This window comes from Patiria miniata, unplaced genomic scaffold, assembly GCF_015706575.1.
Source record: "Patiria miniata isolate m_02_andy unplaced genomic scaffold, ASM1570657v1 HiC_scaffold_20, whole genome shotgun sequence".
Lineage (NCBI taxonomy): Eukaryota > Metazoa > Echinodermata > Asteroidea > Valvatida > Asterinidae > Patiria > Patiria miniata.
The window spans coordinates 37,421,356-37,441,100 of record NW_024037059.1 but is presented as its reverse complement, the minus strand read 5'-3'; the positions used below and the strand labels follow the sequence as shown (position 1 = coordinate 37,441,100).

The 19,745-nt window shown below is 40.6% G+C and overlaps 2 protein-coding genes across 4 annotated transcripts; both read left to right on the top strand.

The window, feature by feature from the left end:
• Positions 1–489: 489 nt before the first annotated feature.
• On the top strand, positions 490–10,706 carry LOC119728976 (monocarboxylate transporter 7-like). Of its 3 annotated transcripts, none has more exons than XM_038201445.1 (8): positions 490–644; positions 2,535–2,786; positions 5,450–5,607; positions 6,428–6,566; positions 7,610–8,217; positions 8,938–9,160; positions 9,522–9,665; positions 10,520–10,706. In XM_038201445.1, exons 2-8 carry the CDS (start codon positions 2,630–2,632, stop codon positions 10,684–10,686), a joined length of 1,596 nt encoding a protein of 531 aa, XP_038057373.1. In that variant the 5' UTR covers positions 490–644; positions 2,535–2,629; the 3' UTR covers positions 10,687–10,706. The 3 variants fall into 3 exon arrangements, with proteins under 3 accessions (XP_038057373.1, XP_038057372.1, XP_038057374.1); XM_038201444.1 differs by having other exon boundaries at positions 2,504–2,786; XM_038201446.1 differs by lacking the exon at positions 2,535–2,786.
• Positions 10,707–13,611: 2,905 nt separating this feature from the next.
• On the top strand, positions 13,612–18,100 carry LOC119728989. Its single transcript, XM_038201466.1, has 4 exons — positions 13,612–14,250; positions 14,784–14,921; positions 15,697–15,844; positions 16,788–18,100. Exons 1-4 carry the CDS (start codon positions 14,118–14,120, stop codon positions 16,855–16,857), a joined length of 489 nt encoding a protein of 162 aa, XP_038057394.1. The 5' UTR covers positions 13,612–14,117; the 3' UTR covers positions 16,858–18,100.
• Positions 18,101–19,745: the final 1,645 nt, after the last annotated feature.

Genomic DNA, 19,745 nt, shown 5'->3' with positions numbered 1-19,745 from the left:
ACGAAAATTTGGGGTGAAATCAGTCAATAATAATGATTATTTTCCCTCTAAAAATCGAAGATTTTTGTCCAAATTTTCAATATATTGGGTGTTTGAATATTGATTGGTGCTCCTCTTGCCTTGAAAGGTATTTCTGCATAGTTTGGAGGAAAAACATTTTTGGCCAAATTTCATCAAAGTAATGGTACTAAACTCCCTGTGAAATTACTCTTTCTGGCTAGCTATCATTTTGAAGTAATCAACGAAAGAAGGCCTTTCCAGCGGTGCGTCTTAAGACGCACCGTAGGACAATTTATATTAGTACCGGTTGTTCGTTTTGTTATTCGGCGCAGCAAGTGTAAAGGAGCAGAAAATAAGTTAAAGTTTTTCCCTAGTTTCAGATCTGCTACCCGTCTTTTTATAGGAGTACACCCCCTTTTCACCCGTGTTTAGTTTAGTAGTGGCCTCCCTCTTCCCCCATTGTTTATTCTGGCCCCAACTTCCTGTGTAGCTTTAGTCATGGAGGAAGGAATTTCCTCCATGCTTTAGTTCATTGACCTAGAGGCTCATTCAGCAGACCAGCATCACACAGGCAAGACATATAAGCCCTACTCTAGCTTTAGTGTACATTTTCATCCCGATCACAAGTGTCCGCTCCCTTTTTGGTAAGTTTCATGAGTTTTCATTACTTTCCTTATAATTGTATAAATCCAGTTTTATATTTGCCTTTATGATACTATTATCCAGTTCAGTATCATTTTAGCTCCTTTTAAGATGAGTTTTTTCCTATACATGAAATCGTTTGTGTCTCCGCTCTTTTCTTACAGAAGTCGTTTTAACTAGCCTTTTTGTTTAGAAACTTTGAAACGTTTGATTACTGTTATAAGTTTTTATTCCAATTTGATTATTCTTTTGGCTCATTTCTAAACATTTGAGGTGTCCATTCTTTGAAAGTATTGAAGTTGTGTGATTCTAGCATGGAGGAATAAAAACACATCCTCCACGATTCTAGTAAGTTTTGTAAAATAAGTTTGTCCAAGTTTTAATTGCTTGAGTCTAGGATTACCTGCATTTAAGTTTCATGTGTATGTTATCCACAGAGTTTAAGTTCCTTTTTCTTGCATTTTGAGTTGATTTTCATATTATTCTAGGTTTTTTAGTTGCTCTTTTTGACTTCATGTACATAGACCTGTATCCATTTAGCCTAGACCATGCTTTAATCCTTTGTTCCCTCCTTCCCAGAAGTAATAGCTTATTGAGACAGTCCAGAGGATTTGCATATCATTATGAGGCCCATTGAACTGTGCAGTATCTTGCAGTCCATAGTGCGTTAATCCCTTGTGCACACAGTGGCAAACTTGCATTTGGACCCTTTTGTTGCTTAGAGGATACTTTAGTACATGGATTGTAGTTTCATATAGGAGTCCCAGCTTCAATGCATAGAACAGCCGCTTTTGCAGACAGTCTTTAGAACCGCTTTTCGGAACGTCCACTTTTGACAGAAATTCCTGCAATGTTTTCACGTTGAACTGCCTGACACATCCCCAAAGTTCTTCATCAGTGACTTCAAGGTTCATGCTGAACAAATTACTCAACTTCTTAAAACGATAAAAATAAAATGATAATTATGGTTACACTTTCAAACTAGGCGCTCTTTGTACGTACGGGTACGACGCGACGTGATTTCCTTACCAACAATTTTTCCCACTGTCCTTTGCGCGCGCATGCGCAGTGGCAAAATCGAGCTATCTGTTATAAGGTCCCTATTGAAAATATTTGTGAAAAAAATTTGCAACACAAAAGAAAACAAACTTTACAGCAGCGATATATCTTAAATTCGGGCAACCTTTGGTGCTAAATTAAAATAGCTGTAACATTGAGGTTTCTGCCTGATATATGACATCACAACTTTTGCTCATGAAATTCATGAAAAATCAAGAAATTCATTCCGCCCGCCGGAAGTACACAAAATCACGTACGCCTCTCTGATTCATAGCCGTGCAAAAAACATAAATGAGGTTTTCGAAACTCCGGCCTCGTCCGCGTATGGGCTTCACCGCTAGCAGTTGTTTCAAAGAAGATTTTGTACTTGTGTAAACCAAATGGAAATTCTCTGTACTCTGACCTCAAATCAGAGTATTTTATGTTCCCGGAAGCAGATGGACACAGATAATTGACCCAGCATCTCCCAAGTTTATATCGGACTTAACATCACCTATAGTCACTGCCGAAACGAAGCCGACGTTTCGAAAACCTCCACAGGTCTTTAAAAGGGATGTGGCTGATAGAAGTTTGCACAGCAGAAATCATCATTCATCAGCGCAAACTGTCCAGTTCAATGCATCATACCTTCACCACACATAGGCCTAGGCGAAATTGCGAATAGGGTTTACGATCTTTTATCGAGGCCCAATCCGTGAATGTCGCGAACTTTAAACGGACGTGCACACAAACATAATCGCATGTATTTGTTTTCTTACTAATACATGTAGTATACTTGTGTGTCACTTATTTAAACCCAAAGATAAAAGAGACGTTTACCACAACTTTGGCAGATCGTTTCGGATCATCCCCCCGGACGAAGCCCCGTCGGAAGCCAACAAGAAAACCAGAACAATTGGCTTTTGGATCCGCAGCAGCTATAGGCGCAATGACCGGCTGCAGACCGTGGCTGGACAGGCACTGGGGCTGGGTTGTCGTAGCCGCCTCCTTCCTGATGTACCTGGTCAGTACCGGGTCTCTGGGTGTTTTCGTGCTCCTCTACGTGTACTTCGAGCGGGAGTTTCAGGGATCTGCTGTTGCCACAGGTACGTGTGAGCAGATACTCCCGGGTCAGCTGTGTAACTCGGAGTCTTAGGGTCGGATTTGACCCGACACTTTGCAGGCTCAAAATGACACGTTCTCCAAGTTATCCGGGCCACAATGAAACGGAAAAAAATTGATCCAAATGCGAGGCAGGCTTTTTTTTACCCTGAAAAGTGTCATTGTGACTCAGAAAAAATAATGTCGGGTCAAATGTCGGGGGGGGGGGGGGGGGGACTGGGGGCGAACTTTTTTTATGGGGGGCGTGCGCGCCCACGCCCCCCTCCCGTAACTACGCCGCTCAGTGCTGTGGCGGCTTAGCTTCAGTAAAACACTGGACGATTATCCTTCTTCCTCTTAAGCTCGGCACAAAGTTTGGCTTTTGACCTGGAAGTTCCATTGGACTGTTGGGGAAGTGTTCAAGTGCCGTCATTACGAGAGAGAACTGAATTTAAACGAAATGTGGCCCTGTTTCTCCATCGTAATCAACCTTTTATTAGCTTTTACCCTGCTCTGCAAAGATACATTGCAAAGATACATTGCACGTAACAATAAAATGGAGGGCGGTCATATTTTATGTACATAGGTCAGTGGTCTCGGTCAGTGCGTGCCAGTTTAAATCATTTTGTTTGGTTCTAAAGGTCAATAACGAGGTGGACTCTGAGACTTGGAAGATGCACGTTAACTTTAGATCGAATCGTGAATGAATGTGTGTAAGAACTAAGAATCAATGGCGCATTAAAGGGAATGAACATCATTGGCTTTGACTGTAATTTTCAGATTTGAACTATTTGAGGGTTTAGTATAATAGATCAAATATTGTTACACCGACATGTTTGAAGTTTTGTGTTCCAAAAATGCTGGAAAAACCAAGAAAAATAAAAGCGTTCAAGTAGTCTGGTTCCCTGACTCCACTAACGATGAAATGGATCAATTTATAGATGCCAGAAAAATGTAAGGTAAGGGAACCAGTCTAGCTGGCCTGCACCCGTTCATGAACATGTAACCAATACTGCAAACAAAATTTGGACACAAAAAAATGGTAAATTTGGAGCAGTAGTTGAAAATAGTTAGGTTTTTCCAACGGTGGTCAGCCGACCACCGTTGGAAATTTATACAAAAATACCACTTTTCTTGAAAATGACTTCACACCTGGTGCCGTAATTTTACAGGATGCTTTAGACTGTCATTAACCAACATCCTATACAGGTATTTCCTAAAAATTTGGTAGTTTTGTTTTTCGATGTTTGCAAATGTTGTATATTCCCTTTAAAGGGGGAGGGTTGCACAGCCGCTAATTGTTATGATACTAGTAAAATGCATGGTGCCAACAATAATAACTGGAATGCTTAAGTCCTAAAATTTATTCTCAAAGTTGCCTTAGAATGCAGAATTAGGAGATCCCCTGAACACCCCCCCCCCCCCAGCAGCTGTGGGCGTATTCGAAACCCCGTTCTCGTGTTCAATGAACACGAGAACAGGGTTCCGAATGACGGGAACCAACACGCGACTCTCTCACTCCCCACTTTTTGGGGAGTAGATGAAGAACGTCAATAACAAAGATGGCGGATTGATGCCGCTATCGGAACTTGCGTTAATATTCATGTATACAATTGAAAGTATTCATTCAGTGCCGGAGCAGTGACGATGAATCGAATAAAATTGTATTTGCCAATTTTTTTTATAGCTGTTTCGGGGTTTCAATTATTATTAATTAAATTAATTGCCCCTTCTTTTCATTCGGCGTCTTGTTACAGCAGCTGCCATCTTGAATTTTCGCCCGGCTGCACTCCACACACATCCTCCTGGATCATTTGCATTTGCAAGATTTTTGAACACGTATGCAAATGAGGAATAGTCTGGTGTCTGCATGTGCGTTGCATCAGCGTCCCTTCGGCATATTACCCCCCCCCCCCTCCCCCCCCCCCCCCCTTTGCGACGCCCATGTTCGGCACGTCTTCACTCAAAAATCCCCCTCCCGTTTCTGTAAGCTAGTTCCGCACCTGGAAGGAATTTTCACCCGTTCGACAAGATTTACTGCTTCTTCTCATCCATGAACAGTTTGCATTCCAAGGGCTAGAACGGTGAAGTAGACTCTTTAAGTTTTCTTCATCGTAAGCGGCCTCACTTTGCTAAGATCTTGCTTCCCCTTCTTATAACTTGTTAGTTCCTATTATAAGTTCATTAGTTCTCTCACGTAAGCTGACCACTTAATTATGTCTGGCGCTTAGCGTTGTGGTTAGCGATTTCCATTAACCCCCCCCCCTAAGATCTCGGCCATCGAGTGACAAACAATTTTGGAACTCGATACTTGCATAGAACAACTCCTCGTGAACATAGCCAAGAAAATTCATGACTATAGGTCAAAGGGTTTTGGAATTATGGCTAATTAATTATTCATATGTACGAATGGTACATGTAATTCTGCACTGTGTACACGACGTATATGGGAAAATTCAGTTTTCACGGCGCGGCAACCCGTGGTCCGATTATTATGTTTTTGGTATCAAAAGATGCGCAAGGCTCGAGGCTAAAAAGTCAAACAGCTCAGGTCGCAGAATTTTTTTCAAGGCTATTGCGGAAAAAGATGAGGGGGGGGGGATTCATTAAAAAAAAAACCAAAGAATACATTTCGTGAATTTGTTTAGATATTTATTGACCATAACAGGATGGATCGGTTCCTTAGGCCATGGTCTTCTCAACGTCATGTCCTTCGTGTCCAGTCCGCTCTTTGAGCGCTTCGGCCATCGGAAGATCATCATCTTAGGTGTGGTGCTCGCCATTGCCGGTATCCTGGCAACCAGCTTCACGCATGCGCTCTGGCAGGTAGGTCATGCGTGTTCTAAAATGGGGAGGGAGGAGAGGGGTGAGCTGGGCGCGTAGGGGGGGGGGCAATTCTGCATGGGTTTTCTACAGCTTCTGAGCACCATGACCAGACCAATTTTGAGCAACTATTGCAGAGAGCATCTGCTCCTTTTAAACACTGGCTTGCACAATGCCTCCGCCATTTTACTGGTGGCCTTTATGAGTGCACAGGGTTAGTAAATGCGAAACCCAAATGTCGGGACCACTGGTTTAGTTAAGTTCTGCATGTAGCACTTTTAAAATCTAGGATATAATAGCCCAACTAATAAGCTTTATTTAGTACAAGAATCATTCGAATCGCTCATGTGCTTTTCAAGTCACGGCATTTTAAACACAACCACAGTTTTAAAGTTATGTCCACTGATCACAAAAAGGTCAGTGTTCTTTCAGCAAAACGAAAACAAATCACGTAAGGATGACTTGTGTGTGAATTGTTTTCGTTTTGCTGAAAGAACGTAAGAACGCACACCTATTTTGTGATCCGTGGACAGAACTTTAAAACGGTGGTTGTGCTTAAAATTCTGTAACTTGAAGAGTACTTGAGTGATTTGAATGATTCTTGTACTAAAAGAAGGCTTATGAACTGGGCTTTCATATCCAATTTTTTTTTTAAAATGCTACTAAAAATGCAGAACTTCACCAAAACAACAGTCCCGACATTTGGGTTTCGTTGTTTTCTTACTCACCCTGTACAATGGTTCTCTTAACGAGTCAGTGAAGGGTCCCCTGTAAGTGAGTTCTGATAAGTTAAAACAAAGCTATCATTTTTTTTCCTGTCCAGATTTACCTGACGTTTGGAATAATCTTCGCCATCGGGCTGAACTTCCTCTGTAACCCTTCCCTGAACATGATGACCGTGTATTTCCCAGGACGGAACTGCGCGAGGGCAACCTTAATTGCCAACAGCGGCCAGACCGTTGGCAAGTCATGACAATTGAGGTTGTTTTTTTCCCCTTCAAAACCCCGGGTTCGTCGCCAACTTCTGGTCCATCAGTGGCTTCAGAGTTGCAAAGAATGTCGAAGTGTCCAAACCAAAGGGATTCTTTTTGTTTTGTTTTGTATCTGTTGAAATTTCCTCCGAGCACAAGTACGCCAAGATTCTTGACAATTTTGCAATGACAGATAATTGCCTCGGAAAATAATTTGCATTTTGTTAGACCAAAAAGGCAGCAACGGATGAACCCATTATAAAGTTAGAATGATTTCTAACAGCATAACAACATCATCTACATCTACATTCACATCGATCGTATAATTCTATTCTTTCAGTGCTTAAGATCTTAAAACCAAAACGTCCAGTAATGACCTTGATGTCGTATCGATCGTGATGGCCAAAATGGTGTTTCAGTAATGTTTCATGGTACGACACCAGTCACATCAAACTATTTTGCTCTATCCATTCGTCACACATACAACATTTTTCTCTACAGGGTGAGTAAAAAAAAACGAAACCCAAATGTCTGGACTATTGTTTTAGTGAAGTTCTGCATGTAGCACTATGAAAATCTAGGATATGAAAGCCCAATTCATAATCTTCCGTTTAGTACAAGAATCATTCAAATCTCTCATGCACTTTTCAAGTTACGGAATTTTAAACACAACCACTGTTTAAAAATTCTGTCCACGGATCACAAAAAAGGTGTGCGTTCTTTCAGCAAAACGAAAACAATTCACACACATCCCTATGCGATCTGTTTTCGTTTTGCTGAAAGAACACTTACCTTCTTGATATCCGTGGACAGAACCTTAAAACGGTGGTAGTGTTTACAATTCCGTAACTTGAAAAGTACATGAGTGATTTGAATGATTCTGGTACTAAAAGAAAGCCTATGAATTGGGCTTTCGTAATTAGATTGTGCAAGGGTTAGCCTACATGCAGAACTTCACTTAAACAATGGTCCCGATCTTTGGGTTTCGTTTTTGTTTACTCACCCCGTAGTTCTTTGCTAATATTTCTTTTCAGGTACCTTGCTGTTGACTCCACTGTTCGAAGCGGCCTTTTCTCAGATAGGTTGGCGGAAAAGCCTTCAGATTCTCTCCGCGGTGATTTTCCTGACCTGCCTACCGCTGGCTATGGTCTTCAAGCCTCCTAATCCAAGGCCCATCAAACTCGACCAGGAGGCAAGTCTTTCTCCTGAGGAAAAGGAGAAATTAAACATGGTGGACGTTAATACTCATGCCCTCACTGGGGAGATGGAGGAAGCAGCGTGCAGGCCAAAGGACAAAGACGAAGATTGTGACTCGAAAAATCGGTTGAAAGAATCCTTCTCCGCCATAGAACGAAGACTATCTAGGGAAGAAGAACCGATCAGTGCTGATACGGGAGCCAGCGGAGACGAGTTCTTATCAGCCGAGACGGCAACCACATTGATACCGTCAAATGATGAGAAAAGCCCGATGTCTGAGGCACGAGGTGAGAATGAGAGAGCCACGGACGAAGGAGAGTCGATCAAGCAAGATGAGAAGCCGTGGCAGAAATACATCAACCTGATCAAGGATCCCATACACTGGTTCTTTTTCCTGGGCATACTGTTAGTGACTGTGACGATCGTGTTCAATTCGGTTAACCTGGTAAGATACGGGGAGAAATCTTCATTACTCTCCATGAGTAGTGAAAAGACGAGGGTGTACTTGTTGACTTATTTATAATGGGTTGCTTATTTAGAACATCATACCAAAGTCTCAAAGCGCTTCACAATTATTATTATACCCCTGTTCATCAGACCAAGAGACCAGTATGCCGCAGCAGCTCGAGATCAGTGTAATGTGCAGTCTCTACCCTTACAAGTCTCTAGGTCGTTGGTGTCTATACCTTCACATTTTTACTCCTGGGTGGAGAGAGACAATTGCAGCAAAGTGTCTTGCCTAAGAACACAATTGGCACCATGTTCCCCGTCCGGGTTCAAACCCACGTTACGTCTCACGTGAGTTTGACGCCGTAACCATCGGACCACGTATTCGGCCTTGTACGGCTTACGCTCATCACTTTGTATGTCGCGAGAGAGGTTGGGTTGGTGGTGTGTTTTTTTTAAGGGGGTGTGATATCCCCGACCCTCTTTTCCCCTCTTTTTTCGGCAAATACGTACGCCGCAACTATAGCGCCAAAGATATTTAGATTGTGTCAAGCCCTCCCCTATGTTTTTTTTTGCTTTTCATTTTGCGGCGGTCAGGTGGCCGGGAAAATAAATTCTTGTCTATAATATCAAGCACGGAGAAATTTGCCCGTGTGTAGGGCAGTGCCTGGTAGTAACCGGAGTTTTTGTGATGTATTTTTCTTGTGTCAATATCAAGGTCAGTTGTATGACCACGGGCGGTATTGCCGAACCCACCGCGGCGTGGCTGGTCACCTTACTCTGCGTCACGGACGTGGTATTCAGGGTTGCACTGTCCATCGTCGGCGATCGCCTACCGGTGAAAATCCTACTGATCTCCGCGGTCTGCGTGGTGGGTGCTGCCGGTTCCTTTCTGCTGACGCGTGGGACGTCTCTGTGGATCTTTGTCGTCTACTCAGTCGGTAAGTCTTGTTTTTTTTTCCACGGAAGTCACCCGGCTAAATGTCAGTCAAGGTATAAAGGCTACTTATGCAGGGAACAGAGATGGGTACACGGGTCGCCTGCCCCTGTATGGCCCAAAAAAAATTAGCAGTGCGGTAAAGGTAGGTGCTAAACAGGCTAAATCCCGCCCATTGTATACGCCCAATGCATGAAAAGAATGCCAGTGAATGACCATTCTAAATGAATCATAATTTTGTGCCTTCTTGAACCAACTGAACTAGGCTTGCCTTGTTTTTTTTTTTTTTTTGCCTTCAAACCAACATAATTCTGTATGATGTTGAAAAACCACATAGGTGTTTAATGATTTCCACATCTTTACAGTTGCTGGTATTGAGCGGGCCACGATCTTTGGCACGGGATTTGCCTGTGCCGTGGAACTGTTTGGAGCCAACAGGGCGGTGGAGTCGCTGACGTCCATTATGATCGCCTTCGGGATTGGTGGACTACTAGCCTCGTCCGTGGCAGGTGAAGTGGCGTAGTTATCAAGTTATCAAGTGCCTAATTAATTGTTAGCAGGTGCATGCCTTAGTTATAACTCCCTTATATCAAGTTGTCAAATGCCTTAATTGAAGTGCTGTATACAGCCTGTCTAAAAAAAAAATGGTACAATCAGAAAAAAAAATTGGTTAAATATGAAATTTCAAAATAAGTCATTCTTACTTGGCATAATATTAAAGTACAAAGACTGGGCTTTCCAATAGTGTTTGTTTGATCTCATTTGCTTTTGTCAATTCAGAGATATAATCAGTTTAGTGCGATACACCAAAATCGATTTCGTGCCACTTTTATGCATGGGCAGAGTTGTTTCGAGTACTGTGCCATGCTGTCTTGAAGCTCACAAAAGATTGCAACTTGGCAAAAGAAACAAACTCGATTTTTGTGTTCCGCAGTAAACTGGAGTTATCTCTGGATTGACAAAAGCAAATGAGATGAAACAAAAAGTATTTGAAAGCCTGTTTTTTTTCCTTTAATGTGATGCTCAAAACGACCTACTTATGTTGAGATTTGATATTGAAAAAAAAATTGTTTTCGATTGTACCATTTTTTTTTGAGACAGGCTGTAGTTGTCAAGTTATCAAGTACATCAAAGTATGTGCCATAGTTATCAAGTTATCGATTGCCTCAGTGGAAGTGCCGTAGTTGTCAAAAATCCAGTGCCTTATCTATCGAGTTATCAAGTTATCGAATGTTGTTATTTATTAAGTTATCAAGTGCCTTATAATAGTTATTCTCGAATGCCTGAGTTATCAAGTTATCATGTGATTTGCTATAATTATACTAATGTCGTAGTAATTTGTGTAACTCAATTTCTTTCGCAGGCCTTAGTTATGACCTCACCGGTACCTACCAGACTACTCACTACACGTGCTTGGGCATCTGGGTGTTGTCGGGTTCCCTTTTCGTCATCGTGTACAAGTGGAGGTTAATATCGCATCACTGCAGATCACACAAGTCCAATCGGTCTCACATAGAGAACGATATATGAAGCTCGACCACTGACGAAAAGACAACTGTCTTGTCTAGTTTTTGTTATACGCGTTAAGGACGATAATGACACTGATATAAGATTTGAGGCTTTGCATGGTGGGGTATCGGTATCGTTTCGGTTTTGCGGTAACACCATGTGGTAATAACCAAAGACAAGTTCTTTTAGAACTTACAGCAGGACTGTTCTAAACAGAACAAAAACTACTTAGCAAGTTGATAATAAGCAGGACAAGTTCTTCTCAGAACTAATATCTTCTAAGCAGTAGTTATTACCACATGGTGTTACCGCAAAACCGAAACGATAATGACACTGTTATTGCTGTATGTTATGCATATTAGTTGTAATAAATGTTACTAGGAATGAACATCGACAGGAATGACAAATTGCAAATTCGAAAGGCAATTTCTTAAGTAGTAGGTTATGAACGAACATATTGTTTTAGCCTGGTAACTGTTTTTATATTTACATACATGTACTTATTAAATGTGGAGCAAGATTAGATTTGTGCATGCACAAAAATCAAACCTTAATAATGATAACCCCTATAGAGGCACTGATGATGACATGCATACGTACAGGGCGACCATCAGTGCAATAACGGTCGCCCATGACGACACAGACGTGCATACTAAGACTAATCAATATGATAATTAATTTCCCTTTTTTGTGGCAGTTTTAACCAGATACTTGTTGTATGCACATTATATTATACAAATTTATACAATTCATTTACATTATAGTCACATGCCTTTGAATATTGGCACAGATGTTCTTCGAGCTTTTGCGATTATAAAAGTACATGTATTCGGCACGCATTTGGGGTATGATTTCTTCAGGTCACATAATTAGAAGGGGCAAGCAAAATCTCACACTGGCTACACTGTGCTTCATGTTAAAATACTGTATAATAACTCGGTGGATATTGTACATGTACATGTGTGCAATTGACACAGAAAGTCCTTGCCTTTGTAGGTCTTCTAAAGTACTTATGTTGTTGTTTTAAAAGGGAATTGGCCCAATAAAGCAGGAAACTGTTGGAAATGACGAATAGGCCCTCTAACCATTTCTATTCGATTCAAATTTAAATTTCTTGAACTACGTCCAACAGTTTTCTCGACATGCTCAAAGCGTTATTCGTGTGTTTGGGCCTTATTAACGAGTTGGTCATTTTTGTCGAGTTTCCTGAATGTATTTCATTAATTGTTAACTGTTGAATGGGATGGCGCCAGACTATTTATGCAAGCACAATGCAGCCTTATTTTACTGTCATGTTTTTGTTAAATATGGCTTTAAACATGAAGGAATGTTTAATTACACATTTTAAATGATTCATTGAAGCAGACTGGAATTTACTTGTAAATTAACTTGCTTTTCATTTTGTTCTTCGCAAGTTCCAAAAAAATAAGATTTTACCTAACTTTCAATTCAATATGGCCGACTCGTGAATAAGACCCATGTCGTTACATTAAATGATTTGTGTCAATTTTAACCAGTAAGGAACAAACCTATTTCGGGCTTTCATTAATAATCTCTTGTCGTTTTTCTGAGAGTGTTTTTGTGGGGAGCCGTCCCACGCAGATGCAGCTTGGCAACCCGATCTGCTTGGACGACTTGTGGCGTGTTTTCCCCACACAAACATCGGCTCTACATGTCTATCACCGCAATTGTCTCAGCCTTATTCCTGGAAATGATATATGATCCTATCAAACAGTTTTATATTGTGTTCTGAATTATTAACAAGGTTTTACTTACATATGTAATTATTAATATTTTGAATTTTCTTGTACTTGAAAGGAAATTTTTATTTGTAAACTAAAAGAAAATTATATGTATGTCTTCAGTTAAATCTCTAACGTCTTGAATCTGAGTGTGAAGTAATAATACTGTGTTGATGTTTTGTGGCAACTATGCATGCTTTACTTTGAAGAAGTATTAAATACAGGGTGAGTAAAAAAACCCACAAAACCCAAATGTCGGGACCATTTTTTTATATTAAAGTTCTGCATGTAGCACTTTCAAATCTAGGATATGAAAGCCCAATTGATTCATAAGCATTCTTGTAGTAGAAGAATCATTCAAATCACTCAAGTACTTTTGAAGTTACGGAGTTTTAAACACAACCACGGTTTTAAAGTTCTGTCTACGGATCACAAAAAAGGTGTGCGTTCTTTCAGCAAAACGTAAACAATTCACACACATCCTTATGTGATTTTTTTTCGTTTTGCTGAAAGAACACTGAACTTTTTGTGATCCGTATAAATAATATACAATATTTTAAATTGTAAATAAAATATTAAGGACTCCTGAACCCATAATGGAGATTGGTTGAGTTTCAGTTAGATGAGTATTCATTTTGAGTTGGGGTAAATACGCAGGTCCGTAAAGGATTATAGTTATCACGAGAATACAGGTATAACTGTTCAAGTCTGATTGACCAATAACAAAATAACCTGCCAATTTTCGATTTGAATTGAACATGGTAAGGTTCACCCCTCCCAATTTGTTTACTTTTGAGGGAAACCAAAGTTGACCCCAAACATTAAAACATTTCATTTTAGAAACAAAATTATCCAGCAATGAAAAAAAAATGTTGGGGAGGGGTTTGAGCCCCAATTTGCGGCCCACCGGATGGTTGATGTGTCTGCAGTACAAGCTTCGGTTTCTTGTCTTACCTCCCCATACTATTATTTGAAGTTCCGTTAAAATGTTTACCTAATGTACAGTATTCAACTTACCTTATAGTATGGAAATTTATCAGAAACAAACTCTGTTTCGACTGCAGGGTTGATTAGTACGGTTATGCAAACATTAAATTATAATATTTCTCAGCATGACACCACGAAGGCCAGAGAATTTCTTTAATTAAAGCAGCATATGTTTCATAAGAACCCTATCATTATGATCAGCCACATAAATTTCAATTTTAAGTGGCAATTTGCATCATTTTGGGATCTGACATCTTGCCAAGATGGCCATGCATATTATGAGAGCAATTGTTGACAAAATTTAACATTGAATGAGTTTTTTTCAAAATCCATTGTATTTCCTTAACTCTCCGGGAAAAGGTTCATGTTTATCTTAAAACTAGAAAGTAATGTTAATAAATTTGCTGGACAAAATAATGCCGAACGAATACCGCCAGATGTTATGTCGCAAGAGTTTCGCCAAAAGGACCTTGAGATTTTATAGCTTTTCTGTACTTAAAATGTATAACTTTAATTAGAAAGCCACGATATTCTGAGTCATCGTCGAGAGTCACGGGATTTGAAGTCATCTTCTGGGATTGATTATAAGCAATTACTACCCGGGGCAGGAGTCAGAACTGCTCTGACGAAAGGACCAACCGCACAGCCCAAAATCGCGCTAACGGCCGATCGATTGATTTCAAGCACCGCACAGCTCTTGGTCCACCTCTGCTGATTGTCATCATGTCTCCTGTTACCGCCTGCCTGCTGGCCCTGCTGACGGTGGGGTTCCTCGTGGTCAAGCACGACGCCTCGGTGCTCCAAGAGGTACAAGCTGACGCCTCGGCGGTGGAAGAAGCCGAACGTGCCACTAGTGGTAATGTATCGCTAAACCCAGTAATTTGTAGTCCTGCATCTTAAGCAGAATAGGTAGGGGGGTTCAATAGTATAGGACATGATTCCAAATAATGTCTACAATTTGGTCTATGTCACGGCCAGAGGTTAGTGAAGGAACGCGCACGCGCCCATGGAGTCGAGGCTGGTGCGAATTGGTCAAAATGTGAGATTAAGTAAATGTACGGCGCCGCTATATATGCAGTCTCCGGAGATTGCGGTTCTAATTTCACTCAGTGTGCAGTGTGCTTGGTTTAACTTGAATGACGTCATACTTACCAACCGGATAGAATAATGGCTTTGTGAATGGCAAAAGAAGTGTGCACGTAAGAAAGTAAAGTTAGTGGCCAAATATCGGATATACCAATGTCTTACCAAGGATTCCGTCTCCCTTGTGAAGAGAATGGAGATCCTGAAAAAGAACCCATGCTGGGAAATGTCAGGAGAATGCTGAAAGCCTTGTACTAATATCATAAACCAAATCTTTGTTGTGTTAACTTTTTCTAAAATGTGCAGTGTCAGACAAGATAACGCAGCTGACCCAGGACATGGAGACATGTGCAAACAACGAAGACCTGGACTGCTTTATGGCGTTTTTTGACGATAATGTCCGAGCGATGCGGGGCGATCACCCAGTTCTGATTGGAAAAACAGGTAAGTTCTCCATCAGTTTTACGGCATTATAGGCTGGGTCGAGGCGTTCATCTATATAGTGTCAATGATGGTATCTGGCCGCTATAACTAGCCGCGCTAGGGCTAGGACAAGTGTTATTTAAAGTTAGTGGCAATACAAGTACAATGCAGAAACTCCTGCATATCACAGAGGAACAAAGATCTGTCCTAGTTGATGGCGCTCTGTGTAAGGGGCCTCATTGCCGAAAACCAAGACTCACTGTCTCCTCGGTAAAGACGACAACTAGTGGCATTATATTGTCAAGAAATCTGGGATGTAGTCAGAGCCCATCACAGGTCCATCGCAAGTCCGTTGCAAGTCTTCCAGTCCGAATTCAAACCACAAGCCTTTGACAAGTGAGCTTTGACGAAATAATGCATTCATCCTTTCTAATACTCAGTTCATCCATGCTATGTTACTGGACCTGTGATTTGGTGACTGGACTTGGTTCAGGGACGCTTCTAGATCCCAGCAAGCAATGTCCGTAAAATGTTTTATATTGAGATCTGTGCCCTTCGCCGACGTATTTTATAAACACTGTATATTCTCAGTGAGAAATTTCACAAGCTTACGTAGGTAGGACTCGAACCCACGACTTCCTAGTACAGACGTCTTACCACTCGACCACCGGGCTTGCCGGGGTCGAGGAACGGACAAACCGAATATAAAATCTACATCTGCCCGACGCAAATTTCATCTTATATAAAACCAAAAAATATGTGAAATGGGCCTGCCTCTGTATAATTATTTCAACAGAGGCCCGAAAACACATGACGTGGATACAGCATGATTTTGACGCGACCTTCGCTGCGAAGGAGATCATACCTACAGACGGGTCCTACGTTGTGGAGCGGATGGAAGTCATCATGAATTTCCCCAACGGAACTTCTATCTTTAACGGGAAGTGAGTGGGCTTTGACAAAGTAGAATTCACATTTTCAAAAAAATCAATTAAGAATGGGCCTTACCCACTGTCTTGAGCGAATAATGAGGTCGGTGTAACGATTCTTTTTTTGCGGGGAGGGGGCGGTATTAACAGACGTGATTCGCAGGTCAATGAAGTACCCGTACCCATTGATACACTGTAAAACCATAGAGCTACCGCCTTGCTAAAACCTAGTGTAACTTTTGAACACACTATAGGCTTTGCAGTGTACAGTTGAAACGTAACATCTCCAATGTTTACATTTAAAGATAATGTGCCCCTGCTCTACACAACTGATTTTTTTCCCCTGATGAATTGTCAACGTTTTGTTTTAACAATAAAAGTATCTTAATTTCAATTTTGGTTGTCTGCAACCCTATGAAAAAAAGAATTTTATTTTGAATACAAAATGAACCCGCCCTCCGAGAGCCGAATATATAATATTATTGTCTGACAGCCAATAATTCGAATTCTGTAAAGAAATAATTAAATAACTAAACGTCGGTGGATTTTTTGGTTCAATGACTCATTCAGAAAGTGAATAACATTTTTCTAGGACAAAAGCAACTTGAAAAAAAAAAAAAAAATTATTCGAGGTGAAACCCGAAAACAGTTCGGGAATCTCAACTTTAAATAAATATAGTTTATATAACTGCTTCAACAAACATGATTTTTTTTCTAGAGTTTAAAGCTAGAAAATGTTCGTTACAGCGCCCGCATTCGGTCAAAAACATGGCCTATTATACTTGGCCAAACAAATCTGTTTTTACGTTTGTCTGCTCGACCGGGATTATTTGTGTGTAAACACACCATTTTTTGTTAAAAAAAATCCCACGGCTGCAGTGATGGCGTGTTCACCCTTCAATATACACCCTTTGCATTCAGAAGTTAACTTGTAGGTTTTTCAACCTTTTTTTGGCAGGGGAGTGCTTGTTTGGAAGAAAGTCAACAGCGACTACAAGATCTACATAGACATCTTTAATGACAACTAACACGCGGCAAATTAAAACTGACGGCACGGAAAGAAACAGATTGAGCAACAATGGGAATTACTGAATAGTTTATGAATTACTAAATTTGAACACTGAAGGTGTATTAATACAACCAAGTACTACTGTCGTAATTTGAGTTTTAAGTAAATGGTGATGGGTCAAATATATGTAACCTGCTATATCACAATGAGGAATAACCCCTCTTTTGACTTTACAAGTTTTTTTAGTTGCGTACATCATTTTAAAGCGCAAATCATTGGCTTTCCAGTGATACCAAATTTATTGCTATAGCTTATTATTCTAAAGACATGCCGCAGGAACTTCAACGGTGTCCCGCCGAATTTTGCTAACCCCATTTCGAAAAAAACGGCTTTGAAAAAAAGAAATACGCCTTGCGCCAGCAACGGCAGTCGAAATCGTTGTTCAGTTTCCAACTTTTGGGAATATTTTTTCTCAACAAAAATACATAGTGTGAAACTCTGATACCTTGGCTACTCAAAAATAAGAAAACAACAATATTGATTTTGACATAATTTTTTTAGTGTACCCAACTTCAGGCGTTGACAACTCAAACATGGTTTTGGGGGACATTCCTCATTTCGCCACAGTAGGTCACATATTAAAGGTAGAGAAGTAAATGTTGTAGGCCCTAGTCCATTTGAAATTGAAAAGACCGATACAGTCAGCCCCGCCCACTGTGCGTGTGAGTGACAACACGTGCGCATACACGGGCGCGTACCACTGATTACAAGCGCCCATTGGCTTAGCACGCAATGGTTCCATTGAGTTATACTTAGAAATAACATTATGAATGGTTCCAATGCTACTCCGTGTACAGTGGGCGTGGTTTAAGTTCAAATGACGTCACACTTAGGAAGGGCCCAATTTCATGGCTCTGCTTTACTGTTGCGAAAAATGTCTGCTTTTATTTTACAAATGTAGCAGAAAATGTCGTGCTACGGTAAGCATATTTCACGGGTTACCGAGGAATCTTGGCTTGTGCGCAAGTGTACACCCCGTATCTAAGGATTCTGTGCTAACGGGATTTGGCACCAAATTTTCTGCTGGCGCGGTTAGCACAAAATGATGATCGTCAGCACGAAAAATCTTTGGTCCACAGAGCCATGAAATTGGGTCCCGGATATGCACCATTGTATGCTATTATAGGCTGCAGACCAGTAAATCGGTCCGAAATTTGCCTACGCCGGCCAAATCACGATTTGCATGCCCTCAAAATCTTCAGTATTTGAGCATGCTGTGGGCCATGAACTTGAGGGTTTGTAAAAAAATTGGGTGGAAGCCGTGCACAGGACTGGGAGCTTGCAGTTCTGTGTACTTTGGATGTAATTTGGACCCTAAAAGCGCTCTATTTTGCAATGGAGTGTAGGCATCGTTTTTCAAAATGGCGATGGACTTCAGGACTATTTTCAGGGGTGATCATCTTCAGATGGAAATTTCTCCTAAAAGTCATCAGTTGACCCCCCTAAAATTGAAAAGAAAATGAAAGATGATGAAATAAGCTTTAATTTGATGCGTGTCTCGAACACCTTGGAGAGTTGTGAGTATTTTTCCCGAATTTCTGAAGTGGGAGCATTTACCATTGGGGTCTATGGGAGTTTATTTACTGGTCTGCTACCTTATGCATCATTTACACATCGCATCCATTTTCGTCTCCAGCTTCCACGGCACCCAATACTTCTTCATGGACCCACTTATCTATCTTGCAACTAAAAAAAAACAGAACTAGCTCAGAACAAGTATAAAAAACACATGATTTTTGCCTGGGTTGGCGAGTCCATAATATTGTTCAAGACTATGCTCACGCGTGACCAGATGCAGCAAATCAAAATTGTCATTTCGCTCCGCCTTGAATTGAACTTCGAACTCGGCCAACAGTATACGATTGTTGACAGTTTTTGGTGAAGGGGTTAAAGTTTAAATATTACGACGTTTATGTAATTTTATCTTTAATTTATGGTTGAAGGGTTTCAAAAAATGGCTTTTAAACTGTGTTTGAAAAATGTAATTAGAATAAATGAAATTACCTGCATGAAAAATGGCGCCTCACTGCTTCATTGCACTATTATCATAATTTTGTTTAATAAGACTGACTTGCGATAGATAACAAGTGTTTTCTGAATTCATGCTAACGCTATTTTTGATTAAAAATATTCAAAAATCCCCTTTTTGTCAGTGAGAGAAAGGATATTAACCATTACACAATTTAAACATGAATGTACTGTCTGTCAGAAAGTGCAGGCATATTTCTTACACATCCATTATTATTCAGCTTATTAGAGTGACAGATGCCACAATTTGATGAATTCGAATCACAATTCCAGTAGGCCAAAAAAAAGTCTTCGGTTTCTGGTATGGAGTTGCCCCAAATGTGGTGCGGTGACGCGGCTTTTTGTTTTGTTTTGTTTTACTTTTTTTTCTTCATATGTCGGCTGATGACTGCATAATTATGGTGCCAAGACAGGCCACATAAAGCTTATACTCGATCGTAACCCCATCTAAAAACACGTTAAATTGTGCAGCAGCAGGATTCCAGTCGAACCAGTGAGCTTGGCGGTTTTGAGACATCATCTTACATTGAAAAAATAATAATAATAATTTTGCCGACGCGCATGGCTACGGCGACAAGCGCGCATACCAGAAACCGGAGACTTTTTTTTGGGGGGGGGGGCCTTATCGCCGCCCCCCAAAAAGTATTATTGATTATCGTGAACCAAAAGCAGCAGAAATTTGTTCAAATTCAACCCGAAATTACAAGATAACTAGTCCTCTGAAGGTTATTAAAAAAACCCGTTGAATTCATTATGAATTCAATTTTTTTTCCAATTAAGCAGTTGTAGATGTTATTGTGTGAGTATAAAGTGACAAAA